General features: G+C 58.6%; 1 protein-coding gene across 6 annotated transcripts in view; it reads left to right on the forward strand.

Moving 5' to 3' along the window:
* Window positions 1-18,999, forward strand: part of SHANK3 (SH3 and multiple ankyrin repeat domains 3) — a 375,879-nt gene extending 356,880 nt beyond the window's left edge. For 2 of the 6 annotated variants that reach the window (XM_087764022.1, XM_087764023.1), the window contains one exon: window positions 17,392-18,999. In XM_087764022.1, coding sequence (XP_087620148.1) covers window positions 17,392-17,935 — 544 coding nt within the window. In that variant the 3' untranslated portion in view covers window positions 17,936-18,999. Of the gene's footprint in view, window positions 1-2,018; window positions 2,041-2,589; window positions 2,625-17,391 lie in introns of those variants that run through there. The other 4 variants (XM_087764025.1, XM_087764027.1, XM_087764029.1 and 1 more) reach the window with 4 other exon arrangements.
* The last annotated feature ends 3,458 nt before the right edge of the window (window positions 19,000-22,457 follow it).

Genomic DNA, 22,457 nt, shown 5'->3' on the forward strand with positions numbered 1-22,457 from the left:
AGCGCTGAGCACAGCATTCGAGGGGCGGCCTCACCAGTGCCCAGCACAGGGGCACCATCACCTCCCTGCTCCTGCTGGCCACACTGTTCCTGATACAAGCCAGGATGCCATTGGCCACCTGGGCACACTGCTGGCTCATGTTCAGTGGCTGTCAACCACCACCCCCAGGTCCTTTCCCGCCGGGCAGCTCCCAGCCGCTCCTCCCCACGCCTGCAGCGGTGCCTGGGGTTGTTGTGCCCCCAGTGCAGGACCCGGCCCTGAGCCTTGTTGAATCTCCTACAGTTATTGCCGAGTCCGGCTCTGGGAAGGTCTCACAATGCAGTTGCTTTGTCACCCAAGCACAGGAGAGGAGCTGTAAGGGCTGTTCCTTTCAGGGCTTTCGCGGGCTACAAGCAGAAGTCACAGAAAAAGGGCTTTTCCTCTTGTGTGGAGAAATATGAAGGGCCCCATTCAAATTTCAGTTCTTTTGTCAACAACCAGAAGGCAAAGCAACCGCATGGGAAGAGGCCTGCCTGCTGCCTTGGAGCAGCTCTGCGGGCGATCTGCCACGGTTGCGCACGCTCTCCAGTGAGAGCTTAAGAAGAGATTGGCTTGGAGAGTCCCAGGGGCAGCACACGAGGAGACAAAGTCTCCTGTGGATACTAGCCCTAAATTCCCCTTTCCTACAAAGAAGAGATCAGAGGAGGACAAAACAGGGTTGCTGCAATGAGAGGTGTAATGTTTAGTTAAGGCGTAAGCAGCTCTTACGGCCGTAATGCTCTGACCCTGCCAGAACCTCACTGTTGTAAATGTTTACTGACACCCGGGTTTGCTCCCAATTCTCCCTGTTCCACAGCGGAGCACAGGCAGGCGAGAGCTCATGGCTGGAAGATTTGCAGTCCAGTTACAGCACCATCTGCAAAATTGCCCAAGAAAAACCATAGCTGGAGGCTGAGACCCTCTTGTCTGGAGAAGCACGAGAGGGAGAGCGTTCAAAGTGCGTTTAGAAGTCCTCTTGCTCTTCTACATCACTCCTCGAGCGTAGCGGGTTGGTCATCGTGACACAGCCAGGACACTGGCCCTGGAGGTGCCTGGCGTTCCCAGGGGATAACCACACATCCCTCGGCCGGCCAGCCTGCCCTGGGGCTGCCCAAGTGCCTCCACTGCGAGCTGCGCAGCACTGAGCTAGGTCCTCTAGCTGAAACAGCGCAGTCTTCACTTGACCCTGCTGTTAGTGACCTGCAGCAGCTTCCCAGCAGTGCTTTCCACCTGTTTGGCCAAGGAAACCTGCCGGGAGCAGTACAGCCCCCGACCGAGGCGGCCGTGCTCTCTGCACGGCTCCTGGCCATTTCTTCCCATTCTGTGTGCAGCCACTTCACCTGCAGAAAAGGGATAAAAGTCTGAACGAAAGCAGCGATCACCTGATGTTTGTGGCCGCCGTGCCAAACGGAGCCGCTGCTGACAGCCCCTGATACAGCACTGCGGAGCAGGGAGGCGAGGAGTCTCTGCTTGGAGGAGGGGGCCATGTCATCTAGGTGAGACGAGGCCTCTTGCTTCCTCCCGATAGCCACACTTGAGGGATTTTGTGATGCACAAGAAGAAGGTTTAGAAAGCCCAGTAGAGTGTCCCAGCGCCCAGGCAGTGGGTGCAAGGTCTCTCTTGCCCCTGCGAGGAGCTGCGGCCTGTCCCTCCTGCTCGCTGGAAAGCAAATGTGGAATTTTCCCCTGCCAGCCCAGGGAAAGTCCTTGGGCACAGCACAGACCTCAGCAAGGGATTCAAGCAAACTCCTGTACCAGAGGAACTGTGATTATCCCCTCTGGGAAGCGCTAACTCACTTGCAAGGCCCTAATAATATTCCATTGACCTTTAGCTGTAGCTGTTATTCTCACAGTCATGGAAGCAAATCACTTAACACAGCTACGGGGTAAAGTCAGAAAAGATGTTGAACTGTATTTGCCGCTCTTTCTTGTTCTTGCTGTGGGGCATTTTTTCTCATGCATATGTTGTTTCCTTCCCCTCCCTCTTCTGCCCTTCCCCAGTCTCCGTCCTGTCCCTTCCCTGTCTCTTCCCCTCCTCCTCCCTCTCCTCCCAGCTGTTACAAATAGCACTGTCGAATCCTTCAGGCTTTGGCTGTCGAATCCATGCAATTATGAATGTCCCATTTCCTGTAGTAAACACATGGACGTAACCGCAGCCGCTGTGGAGCATCCTGACCTTCACTGGCCCCAAAAGCCCTGTGGTGGCCGTTTCCTGGGTCCTCTTGCTGCCCCCGAGATTGCCCCACCCCAGATGGCGAAGACTTTCTGCCCGGCGCTCCTGGCGCTGCGGGGCCTGCCCCATCCCTGGCACGGGGCACCGCTGTGCCGTGCACGCCGCCGCCGGAGCCCCCAGGCCTGCACGGCACAGGAGGCCCTGCCGAGGCGCCCGGGCCTCGCGGCGTGGCCGGGCTCCTGTGGTGCCGCTCGGCCTCGTCTCCGTGCTGGCCTCGGGCCGCGTGATGAAGTCCGTTCGCTCTTCTCCGTCTTGTTGCTGCCCCGGACTGGAGCTAACATTCTCTCTCATTGCCTCTCTTCCTGCTCTCCATCTGCATGTCCGCGCTGCTCTGTCTAGAACCGCCTCTGGCCTCCGGAGGGTGGGCGAGTTGTGTAAGTGAGCATGTTCTCATCCCATAGCAAACTCACCTTGTCTCCCTGCGCCCGTGCCGGTCCCGCTCCCCGCTCTCCTGCCGCCCCAGCTGGCTGAGAGCGGGCAGTGGCGCTTGCTCTGGCATGTGAGTGTCCCCTCCTGCCCTGGTGTGCCCCAGTAGCATGTCCGTGTCCCTGTGCTGTGATGTCGTGTGCTGCTGCTCGTAGGTGACAACTGAGGAAATTCCCTTGGGCTTCCAGGGGATTCGTACCGTGACCTGGACGAGGCCGTGTGCCCCCGTCGCGGCTGCGCGGGGGACATCCAGCAAGGGCTGTGCAGGGGCAGGGCCCCCTTGGCGCAGCTCAGCCCCATGGGGAGGGACCCCAGCCCCGGTAGGGCTGTACCGGCTGCTGCCCCGGGAGGCAACATCCCCCTCCTGAGCCCCAGCAGCTCCCCCCGTGCAACTGATGCCCAGGGCTCCCCTTCCCTGCCGGTTCGTGACTTCCCAGTCGTGGGGTGTCCCTAGGTCACCTTCTGGAGCAAAAGTCCCATGAGACAGAGGAGGCAGCATCTGACGCTCTTGCTTCCCTGGGATCCTGCAGCCGTCCCAGGCTGGGGTTCAGCTGGCCAGCGGGGAGGGGGCCTGGGCGGGACCAGCAGAGCAGAGCTGCCTTCCAGCAGGCACCCCCGCGCCGCAGCAGCTCCAGCCTGGTGACCCACAGCGGGTGACGTACGGCGTCCCCAGGGAAGTCACTGTTGGCACAAACTTAAACCATGGGTAAGTGTTTACCTGAGGCAGCTGTAGGGAAATCAGGGTACAGAAAACTGACCCTCTTCTCCCCAACTGGTTAATGACTGCCGCTGGAGGAGTCCTTGCTGGCAGAGCTCCTTGGCCGTGTCCCCAGCAGGTCTCTGTGTCCTTGCTGGCAGAGCTCCTTGGCCATGTCCCCAGCAGGTCTCAGTTGCTACCAGAGCTGCTGGAATCCCTTCGCAAGCCCGTGGCTGATGAGCTGTGTGCGGTCAGCAGGCCGGACCAGGCAGTGGGACCCTGGGGGAGGCCATTCCTGTCTGCACGAGGTCCCTCGGGCTGAGCGGCAGGATCCCTCTCCCTCACAGAAGGTGACCTGCAGGCCTGGGTGGGCACTGGAGGGTTTGAGCTGTGGCACGTGCCCCTGATCCGGGTGCCCACCGGGTGAATTTCCCCAGTGTGCATGGCCAGCTGTGTGGTCTTGGTTGTGCTTCTTCCATGTTTGTCTGTCTGTCCTGGTTTTTTTACCTGTAGTGTGTACGAAACTAGCTGCCTACATCTGTGTTGCTTCCACGTGTGAACGCAACCCCAGAGCCTATGCAGAGCTCTGGGCAGTCTCATGTTTGATTTTACTTGTCATTTTCTGCCAAGTGCTGAATTTCCGAGTCTGCATCCCCTTCCCGGTGCCCGGCTGGACAGGGCCAGTCCCGGGAGAGCAGAGCGGCGGCACTAGGAAACTCCTCTTGCCAGAGGCCCCGCACCACCGCTGGGCTGGCGGTGGCTGCCGTACCGCTTCCCAGACAGCCACGCGGATGCCTTCCCCAGGGATCAGCTCTGCTCCAGTCCCAGGCCGTAACACATGGCTGGATTAAGCAGAGGTGTGGGAGACTCGGAAGCCATCTGGCTGACTTCAGTCCTTCTGGTGGAGCAAAACATTGTAGAGCCCCTAGGTCTGGCCGGAGGTGGAGCGCTGCTCTGGCTAGAGCTGGGCGGAGAGATTCGTGCCTCAGGTTCTTGCCTCGTTGCGTGTGGTCAGCAGTGGGAGGGTCCTCATGTCATCGCATATGCCCATGTCTTCATGCATTCAGTCCTGTTGCTGGTGTCGCAGAGCATCTGAGTGTTCAGGGTTGCACCCAGGGGAGATCTGCCCGTGTTAGCACTGCGGACGCTTGGCTCAGCTTTGTGCTGCCTGGTGTAGGACAGGGCGAATTTAGCCTGCTCAGCCTGTCTTGTGCCCTCATGTCGTCAGGACGCTGCCCAGCAGCCCCATTGGCAGCACAGCTGGTCAGAAAGTGTTCAGGGATGATGGCTGGCTGCGCTGAATGGGAGCCGGCTCGTCCCCGTTCCGCTGAGCCAGCGTTTCAGACAATGGCAGTGCCTGCTCCCGTCCAGCACCATCTGACTGACCGTGATTGTCAGCTGATGTTTCCTCTCTGTTGCACAGCCCTGTTTGTGTCAAAGCTTTGGATATTGTTTCGCCCGCGCCCGGCATCCCTGCCCAACTCTGAGTGTGAGCTGCAGCCGCCCAGTCCGGCCCCGCGAGCCCTGAGCACAGCCCTGACGAGGGGCCCGCGGCAGCAGGCGGCTGTGGCTCAGCTCCAGCGGGGCGAGCGTGAATGCATCAGAGCCTGGGCTGGTGCTTTCCTGCGGGCTGCAGCCCCGTGCCCGGGCTCAGGGTGCTGCAGCGGCTGCGTGCCCCCCACGCTCCCCACTGCTCCCCACACCCGCCCGTGCTGCCTCTGCCCAGGGCCCGTCACGAGTGGCATTATTCCCATTTGCTGCCCAAAGAGCTTAGGGTTAAGGTTAGCTGCTGCCTTGGTCCGACAGGATCAGCGATGAACCTGGACAGGCAATCCATGCTGCCTTGCACAGGTGCCTGCTTAGCTGAGCACCTTTAACATTGTCTTAGCCCAGGTTTTTGCAGTTAATTCCCTGGAAGGAGGGGTGCTGTAAACCCCGGCTATTTGTAGGGTGCACAAGAAAGGAGGCTCAATTCTACAACAGATCTAAGGCACCATCAGTTCAGCTGCACGAGTGCTTCCTGCTGGCTGGAGGCATGGGGTTAGCGCTGTGTACACAATTAGCTGTCTTCTGGCCCTGTAAATTAACCTTCTGTGTCATCCCAGTTAAAACACTGATGGGCCAACGTCCCCTCTCATTAGCTGCACAAAGGGTCAGGCGTTCACTGCAGACTGTGGTCTTTTTCCCCTGCAACAAAATTTGTCACCTGTAATGTAAAACTTGAGACCTGCTTTCCGCCGCGCGTGGTGGAGCTCAGGCTCTGGGACTGGGGCGGCGCCGCCCTGCACGAGCCACGGCACCGGGGTGCCCAGCCCCGTGCCCAGCCCGGCACGGGCACCGGGCAGAAAGCAGAGCCTGTAACCCAGGCTCAGGTTTTAGTTGTTGGTGGGATTCACAAGGCGAGCTGGATCTGAAGGAAAGCAATGAAACGGCTCAACTGAACCCTCCATGTGTGGCCAGCCATGGTGCCGCTGCCCGGCCCAAGGCTCGGGACCATTCCAGGGCTCCAGCACAGCAAGAGGCAAGGCCAGGGTTTCTGAAGCAGCACACACTGCTCTCTTCCTGCCCGTAGCGCTCGCAGTAAGCACCGTGCAAGCCTCGTGTTCCCCCGCTCTCCCACGCACGCTCCAGCGCCAGGCACGCAGTGGTGTCCCAGGGCTTCACGTGGCCAGCGCGGTGCCCACCGCCGGGGAGGGCGGGAGAAGGGATGCTCCCTCTTCGCTCTCAGAGCTCAGTGCTGGAAATTGGAAATGGAAAAACAAACACAAACATGCCTCCCCCCAGCTCCTCTGAGACCAGCAAGGAACAAGACATAGGAAGAGTCCCGAGTTCTTATTTTCTGGGCACTTTTTGGACTAGGACTTAAGTTCTGAGCCTTTAGGTGCTACCAGGGGCCCATTAAGTGACAACTGGGCATCAAATGCCACAGCTCTGCCAGCAGCTTTCACCGTCCCGTCATCCTCTGTGCAGAGGCTGCTGAGCCCAGGGCAGTCTGCTCCAGGTCAGACGCCTGTGACTGTGAGCCAGGAGCTGAGGAGCAGACGGGACAGGCTGTTCTGACCCCAAAGACAGGTCCTGCTGAAGTTTGTAGGACAGTGCGGTGAGCTGGGAAGGTCAATTAGTCTTCTGAGGTCAGGGGAGAACACTCTAACAGGGAACAGCAAGAATGACTGCTGTTCTAGCTGCCAAAGTGTGATCAGAGAGAAGAGGGAACCGATGGGGGGGGGGGGGAAGGCAGTTTTGAAACAGGAAGGAACTGAGAAGCCACAAAAGGGACTATGCCTCCAGGGTTTTCACGGCTGGCTTTTTCCCAAATCCATCCTCTGTATTTTATTGGGATAATGTCTTATACACAGTTTGGGAGAGCAAAAAAATAAACAAACCCAGCAAAAGTGCAGTTTGCTCTCCTCTGACCATGACAGGCTGATACGGGACCTCTCCGTAAGAAAGGCACTGCGTTCGTAGGAGGACCTGGGGCAGCGGACGGTTCATAGGTGGATGTCGTCCTTTCAGCATCATGCCAGTTCAGGACTTGGTCTTCGGTTGCACCTCGCACTGCAACAAACCCCGAAGCCTCCAAGCAGCAGCTTCAGCCGTCCGTTATCCAGGCACCAGCCAGGGTTCCCCGTCTTGTCGTCCCCCGTCCCCGCCATGCGCGCACGCACTGCTTCCCACGTCAGCTCAAGGAAAAGTCAAAAGTCCTTGGCTCCTTTTCCACCAGTGGTGGGCCCTATTCCCATGGAGGAATTTATATAGAGCGAAGAAGAGAAAATCTGTTATTTGTTATGAAATGGTAAATGAATAGTAGCAGGAGCGACGGTTTCATCAGGGATACCATCCTGTCGCTTAGATCTTCAGCTTTGTCCCTCCATAATGAAGTAAAACAGTGACAATTGCCACAGCTTTCTGGAGTGGATTTTCATACTCTGCTTAAAGTGATTAGACAAGAATCCAGAAAATCATTCGTTAAACCTAGTCCAGCTTCCTCCAGGTCAGTCTGAGACGCTCCTCAGGCGAGAAGAGCTTCAGCCCCGCTGTTTGTCTCTTCAGGCATTTCCCAGAAGCGCAGCCAGAGCTGACTGCTGTGCTTTGAGGGCAGCCAGAGCTGGAAGGGACGGGTCTGCCCCTGTTGCTTTAGTCGGGTCCACATCATCTTCCAACCTGACACACGTGCCCTGTTTTCCATCCGTGTCTGCTTGCCTTTGGCTTCCGCAGATTTGTTCATTTTCCTGCCCCCGCTGGGCTGCGCAGGATGTCTCATAGTTGGTGTTTTCTGTGCGTGGTGGTGTTCCCTGACCACGGGCAAGTCCCTTCCTAACCGTCCTCCATGGTGTGCCAGGCCAGCTGAGCCGGCTGTGCAGGTCAGACCGGGGTTCGGGATCTGCTGTGGTGGGTCGTGGCTCTCCTGACAGCTGGCCATAACACAGGTACAGCTTCCAGCGCCCACCCCAGCCAGAAAGCTGGCCTGGCACTGCCCGTGCAGCGTGGCCGTAGCAGCTCAGCCTAGCAGCAGTTCAGGAGTTACTGCCCTGCGCTGTGGCGTGTAGGAAGTCACGGCTTAAGTGACTTTATATGTTACTTGTTTTTCAAAAGTAATTGTCTACAGCTGTACCGTAAAGCATTCTCCCACTTGTAGCTCCTGTGCTCATGGCCACATCACTGCACTACTGTCCTGCAGTCCTAAGTGTCATCTACAGACTTTGCTGGTCCTGCATGATCCGGCATTAGGGTTTATTAAAAACATGCATTGGTAAGTGAGGGTCTCTTGCTGAACATCCAAATAGCAGCATAGAGCTGGCCTGATTCACGCGGTTGGTTGCTACGTGTTCACTGCTTGCTGCTTAAGCTGTAGGAATCAGCTTTCCCATCTCTTTGGCATCCCCAGTGTCAAGGAAGATGCTGAGTCTGTGCTAGTTCTAGGACTTCTTCCCTTGTCTGCTCTTGAAATAAGCAGAATGACGTCAGATCCCAAGCAGACTGAGGAAATCTAGAAGAACTTCACTTCTTAGATGTAGAAATGAAAATCTCTCCCCTCCTTTTTCTGCAAAAATAAGAGGTTTGCACTGTAGCACGGTGTGACATGGATGCTGGAGACACTGGCTCCAGCCAGTCCCCAGTGCAGAGGTGTGCCAGTGCCTTCAGGCAGGGAGCTTTGTCCTCTGTAGGCGGTTTCGCTGTATCTTCCACTTCTTCAGCGTTGGCAGGTCTGCGCTCAGCTGGGGTCCGAAGTCTTGGTGTGCTGCCCGCATGGTGGCTGAGCACCTCCAGCGATGCGCGAGGGATGCTTTGGGTGCCTTTGCCTTCCCCTTGCCAGACAGAAAATTACCAGTGGCTTGTTTGCGGTTTGTTGTCTTACCAGTGGTTACTTGAGCTGAACGCAGCGTGCTCTCGCCCCAAAGATGCTTGGCTCGAGGGAGCTGTGTTTGTCCCGCACTCGACGCTCCTCGGGAAGGCCGCTGCTGGCCAGGCAAGCTTGTGCTCTCCTGCCAGCAGCCCCTGTCTCAGGAGCAAAGTCAGCAGCCCTTGTTCCAGACTGCGGTTCAGGAGCTGGGCGTTGGAGGCGTAGGAGAGGGATTAGTAATATTGAGGAATTCTTTCAGAGGAAGAAGTAATACTTTGGTCTGGACGCGTTTTGCAGAGAAAAAATACCAGCAATGACGAGCAGAAGTAGAGGTTTTCATTGTGAAAAAGGGTTAATAGCAGGCAGTCAGGTATTTTGTAGTAAGGTCCCATTTCATTAAATAGATTTATTAATTGTATGAAGACCACCGTGATTAATGAGAATTCATGATTTGCAGAAAACATGAAGTTTCGAGGGACGTTGAACTTGGAGAGGACAGTGAAGAGCTAGAGGGAAACTGGCCAAGCTAAATGAGCGACCTGCGTGATAGCAGAGAACGTTCAGTGTTAATAAATGTAAAGAGATGGGCAGCTGAGGGCAAAAGCTAAATTCTGCGGGCCAAAGAGCAGAGTCCCCATCAATTGTGGCCATCCGACGCTGGCAATGTTCCCGATGCCTCCAGTGCTCTCTGCAGCATAGGCAGTGAGGAGTGAAAGCTGATACTGAAGCGGTGGGGGCTGGCAGGGAACGTCAGGCACTGGTGGTGCTGCAGGAATGCGTTGCTGTTTGCTTGCTGCACGGGCACCGGCGAAGGTTGAGGACTCTGGCTGCAAGGTCTGGAGGAAGGTCCATAGGAAGGTCTATCAGTTCAAGCACTCTGCGTAAAGCTCTGCCACTGGGCAGCTCCAGCAAAAAGGAATGGCCCATGGTAATGGGCGTACACAAGTCCTTGCTTTCTCACCAGGGCGTTTGCTGTTGGCTGATTGCAGGTCTGTGCTGGTCCCCCGCCGTCGGAATTCACAAAATGGTTGAGGTGGGAAGGGACCTTTGGAGATCATCCCGTCCTCCCCCCTGCTCAAGCAGGGCCACCTGGACCAGCATGCCGAGGACATTGTCCAGTCAGGTTTTCAGTATCTCTGAGGATGGGGTCTCCGCCACCTCTCTGGGCAACCTGTGCCGGTGCTCGGTCACCCTCACAGCGAACGAGGGATTGCGTTATGTTCAGACGGAAATTCCCGTGTTTCAGTCAGTGCCTGTTGCCTCGCATCCTGTCATGGGCACCACTGAGAAGAGTCCGGCTCCATCTTCTTTACTCCCCCATCAGGTATTTATACACGCTGATGAGGTGCCCTTGAACCTTCTCTTCTCCAGGCTGAACAGCCCCAGCTCTCTCAGTCTCTGCCCCTGTGTCAGATGCTGCAATACCTTAATCATCTGTGTGACCTTCACTGGCCTCTCTCCAGTAAGTCCCTGTTTTTCTTGTACTGGGGAGCCCAGTATGGGACACTATTCCAGGTGCGCTCCATCAGTGCTGGGCAGAGAGGAAGGATCACCTTCCTCGACCTGCTGGCCACGCTGTCCCCAATGCAGCCCAGGACACCGACAGCCTTTCTTACTGCAGGGGCACGTTGGAGGCTCCTGTTCGACGTGGTGTCTGTCAGCACCCCCAGGGCCGCCTCTGCAGAGCTGCTTTCCAGCTGGTCAGCCCCCAGCATGTACTGGTGGGTGGGGTTGTTCCCACCTTCTCAGGTGCAGGACTTGGCATTTCCCTTTGTTGAACTTAACGAGATGGCTCCGGGCCTATTCCTCCAGTCGGGGACGCTCTGCGGCGCAGCACACCCATTGGTGTGTCAGCCGCGCCTCCATTTTGTGCCATCTGCACACTTGCCGAGGAGACCCTCTGCCCCATCGTCCTGGTAGTTAATGAAGACATTAAGAGGCATTGGCCCCGATAGCAGCCCCGGGGGGCTGCGTACACCACAAGTCACTCGCCTCCAGCTGGACTTCGTGCCGCTGCCACAGCCCTTGGAGCCCGGCAGTTCAGCCAGTTCCCAGTCAACCTCACCTTCCACTTGTCCTGCGCGTCCTTCGCCAGTTTGTCAGTGAGGGTATGACGGGAGACGCTTTTGAAAGCCTTGCTAAGTCAAGCTAAACAAAATCCATTGCTCACCCCTTACCCACCAACCTACTCATTTGGTCGTAGAAGGCTGCCAGCTTGGTCAGGAGATTTCCCCTTCCTAAAGCCGTGCTGTCTCCTCCCAGTCACTTTCTTGTCCTCAGTATGTTTGGAAATGGTTTCCAGGACGATTTGCTCCATTATCTTCCTGGGGACTGATGGAGGCTGGCCAGCCTGCCGTTCCCGGGGTCCTCCTCCTTGGAGACAGGAGTTCCTGGGGTGGTAGGGCGACTGCTTTGCTGAGCACCCGGACAGTGGCTGCAAACCAAGACAGGCGTCAAGACTGGGCTGCCACTTGCCAACTATTAGGCTCAGACTAAGCGTGTTGGTTGCCACAGCAACTCAAGAGGAAGGAGAAGAAGAGGGATTGCCTTCCGGATGCTGAGCTTCCTCCTCGTTGATGGCCGAGGTGCAGCTGCTTTGCTGCAGGGCCAGTGCGAGGTGAAGCCCCTGCAGATACCCCCGTTAGCCTCTTCTGCCCGAGTGCCTTGCGCACCGCAGGGTGTCTGGAAGCCTTTCCAGCCTGGTGCCCTACGAGCTGTTTTCCCAAACAGCAAGTTAACAGGTTATCCACTTGATCTCTTTTGGCCCTCTTACTGGCCACCTTCCTGAAGGGAGCAGGCCTGCAGTCTGGTCCAGAGGAGCCATCCTTCTCAGAAAAGGGGTGTAGAGGTGGCCTACTTCTGAGTTCTCCCCAAAATGCGTACCTCGCCAATGGAAATGTCATTGGGGCAGAATCTGGAGATTTGAAAAGTTTACCCAGGCTTCCTGGGCAGGTGGCCCGCTAGGCTGAACTGCTGCACCACCGTCGCAGCGGAGCTGTTTCACGCGTGGAGGTACAAGTTGATTATACTGTGCTTGTGCAGTACATAGGTTGCTTTGGGAAAACATCAGCTTTACTGCTCATGCACAATGCGGTTGCTGTGCCCCTTCATAAAGTCTCTGACCCCTGTGAAAGCTCTTTCGGGAAACATTAGGCCAGTTGCACATGTTCAACACTGCTGAGCTGTCTCTGCATTGTAAGTCCGACATGAGCCAAGAACAGGAGAGCTGTGCCTGAGCTGTGCCAAGAGCTACGCCTGAGGAAACCGATCTTTGCAGGCCATAGGACCAAGCTGCCCAATTGTAGGATTTCATGCATAAGCGCTGCCCATAGGTTCTGCATTTATTTCTGCTCAGGAGACTCCATACAGAAGTGTAGCAGCCCTTAGCGTTATAAAATGTAACAGTTCTCTCCTGGTTTGCTTGTTCTTGTGTTCATCTGAAGAGGAACTCTTCCAGTGCTTCGCCAGTATCATCAGGCCCTCCAGATGCTGGTGGAGTTGCTGCCTTGCCTTCAGGAGAGGCAGTACATTGGGTACGATTAACCCACTCGTTTGTACCAGGTTTGCGGGTGTTCCTTCTCAGCATCCCTTTGCTTGCTTGCTCTGAAAGAGAAGAATTCAGGAGTGCCGGGTTTATCTTCCCTAATGAAAGTGCTGGCTGCACTAGTAGAGCCCTGAGAAAAACGACAGCAGGAAATGAGATCGCCTGCAGTAAAAAACCTTGTTCCCAGTAGTTCTTCAGATAAGCCTCACGCGCTGTTGGGCGCCCTTTTCCCTGTGGGCTTTCTGTATGGGGACGAGCTTAGCCTCGCTTCGGATTCTTTTGCTGAGAGTCAGGAACAAACTTCTTGCTGAAATTCAGTAGTTGAGGAGGAGCAGCGGGTCGGCAAACGGTCCCTGAGAACAGCTCATCAGTCTCCCAGCAATGCAGCCCTGTCTGCCGCTGGTGCCGCGCATGCTGGTGGAGCGGGGTGGCTGCAGTGCTGCCTCTCGTCCTGAGCGCTCGCTGCCTGGGCAGAGCATCCAGCTCCGGGGAGAGAGGGGCTTTCTGGCTCCCTCGTGAGGAGGCTGGGCTTGGCCCTCTGGTAATGGGGCTTCCTCAAGGTCCTGTGAAGAAGCCTATTTCCTTCCAGCTTTTGAAAGAGGCCCGTACCCCTTCACCAGCCGTCCACCAAAAGGAAACTCATCTGAAGAGAGCCTGCCAGCACGAGCGGGGGCGCAGGCAGGGGATGGGACGTGCCTCTTTCCCCTGGGCACCGTCCTCACTCGCAGAGCGGCGTGCGAGAGCGTCCAGCTCCTGCCAGTGAGTTCGCGTCCTGTTTGGCGGTTGTGTTATTTCCATGGGGACACGTGGCACAAGTGCTTCTGTGGTTTGTTTTGGGGCTATCCAGAGAGGCTTCCTTTCCTTTCTGTACTCCTCCCCTGTGGCCTCCCTTTTCAGGGACAGTTCTCATGAGACGATTCTGGAAGACAAAGTCCTTTTGCAGTGGGAACTGTAGAGGTGTCATGTCGTCTGGGCATGCGCCATTCTAGGCAGGAAGCCTCACAGTGTCCGTCTGCATTTCAAGCAAAGAGAGGGAGGGTTAGCCTCCAACCCTGGCCCTAAAGTCCTTCATGCAGTCCTAGTGAAAAGCAATGGAGATGCTTTTGAAGGCCAGTATGAAAACACCTGGAAGCCAAGAGCAGCAACGCAAAAGACTTGCGGAGCAAAAGCAAAGCATTTCTCTTTGGAGTGATTAGAAGTGAGTTGCTGAATGTGTCCTCGCCTTTGTTACTCTCGAAGAAATTTGGACTGCGATACGGAGTTCAAAGGAAGAATCCTCATCCATTAGTGATTCATTCAAGAAATCTGCTTTTTAATACCTTCAGTAAAAGAAGTAGTCCCAGAAGGCTTAATTAGCTATCCTACAAATGCATAATCCTTCTTTCTTTGGTTAGAACTTCCTTTTTCATCAAGCTGGTGTTTCTTTGCTTGTGGGACTGCTTCCCGTGAGACCTGTTCTCCCTCTTTGCGGATTCCGGTGGGTTCCACGCATGTGCTGTGGTGCACGAATCAGGCCTTGTCTTCTGCATCTCAAACGACTAGTTTTTCTGGCTACGCTGAAGAAGCAATCCAGGCAACCGATCTAGTGCTACTGCTGGTGCTGACGGACTGCCACCGCTGAGCTCTGCAGGACAGGGTTGAGAGCTGCTGGAACCTGGTTTTCATGTGTTCAGAGAAGACAGGCTTGAAGGCAGCCGTGTGACGGTGATTAGAGCTGCCACGTCCTAACTCAGAGAGAAAGATGTGGCCACCAGCAATCCCACCACCTCTGGGCTGCTGGTCTTCCAACGCCCAGCTGGAGCACCACCAGAAGTGGAAAGTGAAGCATTTCTTTTTCCTTCTTAAGCTCCCCGGTTACATTGACTTGATGTTGCCTAAAGCAGAAGCGGACAACACCATAGTGCTCATGAAACCTGGCAAAGCTGAAGTCCTCGATAGCAGCATCCTAAAACTAGCAGGGCTTGGCCTCAGCCTGGCTGCAGCTGGCTGGTGCACGTCTCTGTCAGTGTGTATTCCTCTGGCAAAATGCATGATATGCCAACACGAACCTGCAATGAAGAAGAGCAGTGATCCAGGAAAAAACCCTCTAAGCAGGTGTTGTCGCTGTGCATAATGTACGAGTCCTTGGAAGGGATACTGTGCTGAGGTGCCACTTCTGAATGATCACATCCAGAAAAGCTTACCTGGCTTCGGAGCAGAGCGAAGTGCCTGTGACCAAAGAACTGGACTGATGGCCCGTAATGAAGTCATCTTCCAGAGCTGGACAGGACATCAGAGACTGGTGGGCTGTCTGCAGACAACGCGTGGTTGGCAGAACGGCGCTGCTGAAGGCGTTGAGAGCCAACAGTATATTGCCAGCAGTGCATTGCACCGACCAAGCCAGTGCTCTGCAGAGGGGAACAGACCTACAGATGACATCTGCTGACCAGCCGTGCCCAGAAAGGTCTGCCGTGGCACCACTATCTCGTCGTTGCAAGGACATGCCAGCCGTGAAAGCTTGGGCACACAGCTGATTTCTCATGTGTGGCTCCAGCCATCCCATTCCCGGGAGGAGGAATAGCCAACTTCCCAGGCCCTGTAAGCCACCAAACAAAAAAGAAACTGTGCCGAGAGCCAGGGAGGCCTTGCAGCGCAGCCTGCCACGAGATGTGGGTCTCAGCACTGCTGGCAAGGCCCGTGCTGCCAGCCAGCCATCGGGAATCCACCCCTTCGGCGAGGAGTGCGCTTGCACAGGGCTGCCGCAGGTCTCGGTACCCTCCACCTTAAATCTATCTTCTCCTTTACCAGACTCTGACAGCAATTTCGCCCTCTGTCCCCCCTTGGGCAGGTTAAACAAGCCTTCGGCGCACCAGCTGCTGGGTCTGCAGCCATTCCTGTTCGCATTTACCTTTCTTGAACATGAGTGACCAGAACTGTGCTCAGAATTTCAGATGAGAGCGTAGCGGTGTCTCCTGTGGTGACATGCAGGCATCCTTATGTCTGTGAGAAATACACGCCTTAGATCTTGCGGTGTTTCTTTTGCCTTTCCATGGCCGTGCTACGTTGGTGCCTCCCAGTCACCCCCTCCGGGCTCTGTCAGTAGACCCAGAACTTTCTCTTCTCCTTCATCACTTCCAGTAGAGAGCAGAGATCCTGTGCCAGCCCTCTGAGCAGGGCGCCGGGTTTTGTACTGTCACTTTTCGTTCTGTTTCTTGTACCGCAGCCCTCAAGGTCGTTTGGCTCTTTCTCTTCTGTATTGACGGAGCTTCCCCAAATGTGATTCATCGTCATGCTTCTTTATAACTCTCTTGCTTTCTGTGCCAAGGTGGCAGGAAAATAAGAAGAGGAGGAAGTGTGCCTAAGCCCACAGACCTTCATATTCGTGTTCAGCTAATCTTCTCAGAGCCATCCCTGCAAAAACAGGTTTCCAGAGTGTCCGTCTGTTCCAGGAGGGACCTGGGATGGGAGGGCAGAGCTTGGCGGGAGGCAGGGAAGCAGAAGCACTGGGCTGCACGCAGGGCACATGCAGGCAGCCCGCGGGACTGCTGGTTTGTTAACCAGCGTCACATCCAGGCACCAGGGAGCTGCAGTTCTGTTGCATTTTATCGGTTAGTTTGGAGGACAAGCAGACTGACATTGCTTGACCCAAATGAGTCGTCATGGACTGTTTAGCGAAGAGGTAACCAACCCAGCCCCGGCAGCGCTGTGCCTCTTGACCCAGGGCTGCACAGCCCCGAAGCAGCGGACCCTTCCTCCCCACTCGCGCTCGGTCGGGGCTGCAGCACTTCTGCTGCGGGAGCATCCAGGCCCCTGAGCTGCCGCAGGACACGGGCCTCTCTTGAGAGCCCTCCTCAGAGCTGAGGCCACGCCAGACTCAATCCAAGGCTGCCACAGAGCAGTGACCAGAGCCCTGGGGTGGGTTCAGGGTGCTGTGTTCGCTTTCATTGCCAGGACAGAGAGGCCGTGCGGGAGCCCCAGGTCCCTCCTGCTCAGAGCCCCGTCCCCAGCCGCAGTCAGCAGTGGGTGCTTATGGAAGGAGACCCCACGGCAGGGCGTGAACAGAGACAGGCCCAGCAGCGTGCCTTCCCGAGGCCTCCCAGGCAGAGGCACTCCCTCAGCTCATTGCCCTCGAAGGCCTCATCCTCCGTGATCTTGCCCTGTCAGGTTTTAGATCCATTTCTTTTTGCATACCCAGAGTAACTTGTTACGGCAGGGGAGGCAGTAAAGGCAAGAGGCGCGGGCAGAAGGAAGGCATGCTTGCAGCCTGGCTTGTCCCCCATCAGAGGCTCTTGCAGTGGCGAGCGGGTAGAGCTGAGTGCTGCAGGAGGGGCTGCCCCCTGCCCAGCTCCACGGCCTGTGCCCACCACGACGCAGGGTGCAGGCAGGGAGGGGACATGGCACGGTGCAAGGGGAAGACCAGTCCAGACGCCCCTGGGCTGCCTCAGCCCACACTAACGAGCTGACCGCCGTCAGGTGACGATCAGACCCTGCTGCCTCCATCCTTGGGGTGGCATGACGGTCCTCCCGTCCCCACACCGCTCTCTGGGGAGGTGCCCGAAGGTTTCCTCTTGTCCCGGGAAGGGGCTCTGCCCCGACTGGCCGGTGTGTTCGGGAGCGCTGGTTTGCTCCGAGCCCGTGGCGGGACCCAAGAGCATGCCGACGGTAGTGTGGTCAGCCAGGGGAGACGGGGGGGCCCCGGTGGGAGTGGGGCCGGTGGGCTTTGGTGCAGCTCTGCCGCAGCTTCTCGATGACTAGCCGAGGCAGGGCGAGGTGCAGGGTCTTCAGCTGCAGCAAGTCTTTGTGTGCACCCAGCGGGCTGCAGGGCCACGTTCCTCCCTGGTAGGTCTCGATGGGCTTCAGAGCCGTGGCAGCTAGTGCAGGTTTGGCCAGGAACTGGAGATACTGGAGATACTTGCTCGAACCTCTTCTACCTCCTCTGGAAGAGCCCTGGCAGGGCTTGCAAGAAAGTCTTGGCTGATGTGCTCCGAGCCATGTCCCCCGAGCGCTTCAGAGCCCCCTCCCGTCTCAGGCTGGCCCAGCCCTCCAGCGGCCCCCGTGTATATTGTGTGTGTGCTCCTGTGTCTGGGGACCTCCGCCTCACCCCTGCCCTCTGCTCTCTCTCCTCTCTCTCTCGCTGTACCGTTCTTTCTGCAGACTTTTCAGTAGTTTAGGAGAACTCAGCACCATTTCCCAGCGGAGCTCCGGGACCACCTACACAGTCCGACCTGGCAGTCGCTACCCTGTAACCCGACGTACCCCCAGCCCCGTGAAGCCGGCTCTGGATCGGACAGAGCCCCTCAGCACCGTCCGGCCCTACGGTCTGACCCCTCCCACCATCCTCAAATCTTCCAGCCTCTCCATCCCACATGAGCCCAAGGAGGTGCGCTTTGTGGTGAGGAGCGTGAGCGCCCGGAGCCGCTCCCCGTCCCCGTCCCCCTCTCCAGGGCCACCCCTGCACACCCTCCACCCGCCTCGGCCCTTCATGCAGAAACCCCTCCACCTGTGGAACAAGTACGACGTCGGGGACTGGCTGGAAAGCATCAATTTGGTGGAGCACCGAGACAAGTTTGAGGACCATGAAATAGAGGGCACGCACCTGCCCGCCCTCACCAAGGAGGACTTTGTGGAGTTGGGGGTGACCCGGGTCGGGCACCGGATGAACATTGAGCGGGCACTCAAGCAGCTGGTAGACAGCTGACCATCCCAGGCAGCGCTGGCCTCTTCCAGAGCCACCACGGGGGGGGGGGGGGGAGGGGCGTTTCTACTAGACTAATAAAACCCACTTTGATTCTCTTTCTATTCTGAGCACTGCACTGAAGGGCGCGGAGCCAAGGGGCTCCCGCCCGCTCCCCCACCGCCCCGGCGTGCCACGCACACACAGACCCCCGCTCGGCCCCGCCAGCCCCGCGACGCCTTCGGGACAAGGAATGTTGCATGAAATACATCCTCGTTTCTGTTCCTCCCAGAGAGTCTGGCCTGTATATCGCTTGATGTGCTGTTCCCCAGGGGCGTCGCTGGTGGCCGGAGGGGCCGAGGCACCACGTGCTGCCGAGCCCGGGCTCCCCGTGGTCAAAGGGCAACACCTGGTTGGGGTGGGGAGCGGGACAGGGCCAGCGGTGCAGTGAGGAGCCGAGCCCTGGCTAGGGAGAGGGCTTCTGCTGTAGGCCAAGTGCTGGCCACGTTGCCCAGGTGTGACAGGCAGGGAGACGCCAGTTGGAGCGCGGCAGAGGTGAGCGGGCTGGGCGCGTGCCGCCAGGCCGCAGCTCGGGCAGGTTGGAGCGGCTCGTGGCATGGAGACCCCGAGCTGCTCCGAGCCGGCAGGTGTGGTGGGAGCGCGGCAGGGCAGGGGCTGCTGCAGGAGGCAGGCAGGGCCGGCACCGGTGCCGGCACTCAGCCCGCGTTGGGAAGAGCAGGCAGGAGGCACCACGGCCACGGCGGTGGCCCCGGCCCCGTGCAGGCTCTCCCTGCCAGGGTCGGAGGTGGCCGACCGAGCCGGGTCGTCCTGCTGGTGCTCGGAGGGAAAGGTCTCCAGCACGCAGAGGTCTCTGTGGAAGGGCAGTCCCAGCGCGGTGGCCAGGTGGACGCCTGCGGTGACGCCCAGACCTGCTCCCTCCCGCGCAGAGCTGACCCAGGGAGCAGCCAGCCTTGCCGTGCAAGCCAGAAGAGCGATTCCCGCGAGAGAGACTAGCCCTGGACTCTGTGCTGCTGCTCTGCCTGTCGCCCTCGGTTGCCCTGGTGAGAGAGGGACTGAAACCGCATGGATAGAAGCATGTTTGGGGATGGCGGAGGGAGGCTGGTGGGGAATCCAGCAGAAAATGCTTTGCCAACATTCAATGGGGGTGGGGGGAGGGAGGGGGATGTTTTATTTCCTCTTGGTTTGGGGTCTTGTTTCCAAGGGGGACACGTTGATGGATAATATATAATCTCTGTGCATTTATATAGAGAGCAGCTGATGACCTACAAGAGATGATATTGAACTACAGGATTCCCACTCCGTCCTAGTCATCCTTATTTTGCATCTTTTTAATCAGCTATATATTTGAAAAGAGAGAACAAATATCTATATATCTATATCTATAGTTATAGCCACCTGATTTTGTTATAATTTTACTAAATCTATATATCTCTAGACTTGTTGAGATGCTGGCGAGGCGGTGCCTGCACCCCTCCCCTGGGACGCCCATGGCTCATGGGAGTTTTTAGCGACTGACTGAATGAATGTTAAAGTCTTTTTAAAAAAAAAAACACAACCCAACAGCTCCTTTCAGACACTCTGGATTTTAAAGATTTAGAAACACAAAACAAAACTTGGTTTTTGGGACACACCGAGTCTTCCACCCCCGCCAGGCAGAGAGGCACGGAGCTGGCGCTTCCACCACCCCGCAGAACCCGGCGCCTCTGGCAGGCGCGGGCCCCACGGCATCAGGTCCTCCTCCCGCCTCCGCTCCCGGGGAGCAATCGCCACCATCACGCCCAGCACTCGCACCACGCTGTCGCCGGCACAGCCCTGCACGGGCCGCGAGAGTCCCAGTGGGGCTGCTCCTCTGGAGCGGCCATTGGGAGCGGGAGGAGGCCGGTGTGCTGGTCCAGTGGCCGGGCTGGCTCCCGCTGCGCCACTGGGGAGCCCGGGGGCTGGCGGTGCTGTGGTGGCATGGTCACGGAGGCACTGGGGCAGCAGGGCTTGGCGGGAGTTGCTCCCTCGCCCAGCAGCTTTGGGGGAGCCGGAGTGACCCAGGCCAGCCCCAGCACTGGAGGAGATGGCGTCGCCGTCCCCCAGCGCGGTGCCCGGTGCCCCGCGCACCCCATCCTCACCGCACCGTCCCCCGGCCTCGCCCTTCCCTGGCTCAGGGGTGGCCAGGGCTCGGCCAGCTCGGGAGGGGATGGCTTGGTGACCGGTGTTCCCAAAAAGCTGAGTCCCCCACGAAGGCATTAACTCTTCTGGTGCTAGAGGGAAGGACAAGGAGGTTCCTTCTGACCCTCACACTTCTCCGAACCTTTACAACCTTCAGCCAGGGAAAAAGCCCAGGCCCGGGGCAGGGGCGGCAGCACCTCCTGCACACCAGGCCCTCCCCGGGACGGATCCTGCCCTGTGCCGGTGCACCAGGCCATCCTTGGGACGGATCCTGTCCTGTGCCGGCGCACCAGGCCGTCCCCAGGATGGATCCTGACGCGCTGTGGTGCCATCTCCTTTTCCTTGAGCTCTTGCTGGGTGCGTGCCCAAGCGGCTCCATCCAGAGCTCTCTGGAAACTGCCGGGCCCTGGGGGTTCACAGCCTCTCCCCCTCCCCGGGTGCTGTCCCGCTGTTCCCAGCCAGGGCAGGCACCCGTGGACGGCATGAGGGGCCTCAAGCTGGACCTGCAAGCAAACAGCCGGCGCTCTGTGCCCCAGGGTACCCTGGGCCTCACGCCCCATAACCTGGTGAGCCAAGAGGCATCCGAATCACGATAGCAGCCATTGTGTCTGCCTGAACCCTCCGCCTGCTTTACCAGGCATGCCATCGCACCCCGTCAGGTGTCCCCCAGCCCCGTCTGTGCCAATGCTCCCACTGTCTTGTGTGACCTGGAGCGGGACACCGCAGACCGGGTCCTGCCCCTTCCGCCTCCCTGCCCCACGGTCACAGCCTGGCCATCGCCCCTCTGCCGCTGCGCACCCCACCCCTCTCCATTCGCCCCGCTGGGCCCCCTGCCACGCACCCTCCCGCGTCCCTGGCACCTTCACCCATCCTGTGCACCTCCCGCCTTCACCCGCCCTGCATACCTCCCGCCTTCACCCCTCGAATCCGCCCTGCTGGCCCCTGCACGCCTCGCCCGCAGCCAGCAGCATGTGCAGCCGCACGCACCCAGCTATCGCCCTGCGCCCCAGCTCAGCAGCCCTCCATCCCCCGCACCCTCCATTGCCCAGGCTCCAGCTCCTTCGCCCGCGCTGGCATTACTTGGCACCCTCCAATCGCCAGGGCTTGCTGGCACACACCTGCACAGGCGGGGATGGTCCCGCACCAGAGACATCCTGTGCCACCGGTGCGGTTGCGCCTCACCTGCCAGCACAGCCGCTGCCACCGCCGCTCTCGCATCCCCTGGCCCCGCACTCGCTCCCTCCCCTGCCATCCAGAGCTCCCAGCTCCGGCCATGCCCTCGCCTCGTCCCTCCGCCACCTCCCGCACGCTTTGCAGTACCTGAACCCACAGCGCTCACAGACGCCCAGCCATGAACCAAACTCGCCACTGGTCCCCTGGGACCGGAGGCCGGCTCTCCAGGCTGATGCTGCTTCTCCAGCTCCGTGCCTGGGGAAGCAGCATCAGCACGTCCCGGGATGCCAGTGAGCACCCAGCTCCTCTGCATCCCTGTGGAGATGCCGCATACCCGGCCTGCCACCACGCAGCCCCCCAGGGAGGCCCCACCGCGCACACAGGCCTGGGCACGTCCCCGGGTCAGTGTCGCGCAGCCTCTTTCCCAAACTGTAGAGCGTCAGGATTTCCTAGGAATTCGTTTGGCTGTTTGTTCCTCGTACTGATTTTAGGAGGCTGCTCTGGAGCCTCCGACTGATGCGCAAATGCTCATTTGCCACGGGGGACCTGGGCCTGTTGGCTGGCTGGCTTTGGCCCCTGCTGCCGCATGCTTGCAGAGCCCCCGGCCGTCCCCGCTCAGGCTTCATCCCCTGGGTCCCCTGGGGCCGGCTCCTGCTGCGGGGGCACGGTGCGCATGAGTGGCCCCGCAGAGCAGCATCCGCCAGAGCACGCTGGGTGTCCGCACGCCGCAGCTCAGCCAAGCTTCTGCACCGCTGCTGGCTCATCCCCGGCTGCGTGGCCCCCGCCCCGCTTTGTGCTGCCAGCACCCCACAGCCCCTCCGCATGCCCCAGCCCTGCCCAGCGCTGCCCACCCCTGCCTGCCAGCCCTGCCCGCCCGGCCAGCCCGTCCCACAGCCGCCCCTTTCACCTCTTCCCCTGCTGTGCCTCATTCCCATCGTGCTTCTGGCTCCTTCCCCGCCTCACCCACAGGTATCGGAGACCCCGGCAGCCCTTGGAGACCCCATGGCCCTCGGAGACCCTGGCGGCCCTTGGAGCCGCCATGGCCCCTCGGCGCGACCTTCCCTCCAGCCCCGCGTGAGCCCCCCAGGGCAGCCAGCGGGCGCTGCTGGTGGAAGTGTGACGGTGTGTTAGCCTGAGTGCAGGCTGCCCGGCGGGTTCACGCCGGGCGAACCCGGGGTCTCTGCCCCTTCTGCAG

This window comes from Nipponia nippon, unplaced genomic scaffold (assembly GCF_047370975.1).
Source record: "Nipponia nippon isolate SJK-2023a ecotype South Korea unplaced genomic scaffold, ASM4737097v1 scaffold_3, whole genome shotgun sequence".
NCBI lineage: Eukaryota > Metazoa > Chordata > Aves > Pelecaniformes > Threskiornithidae > Nipponia > Nipponia nippon.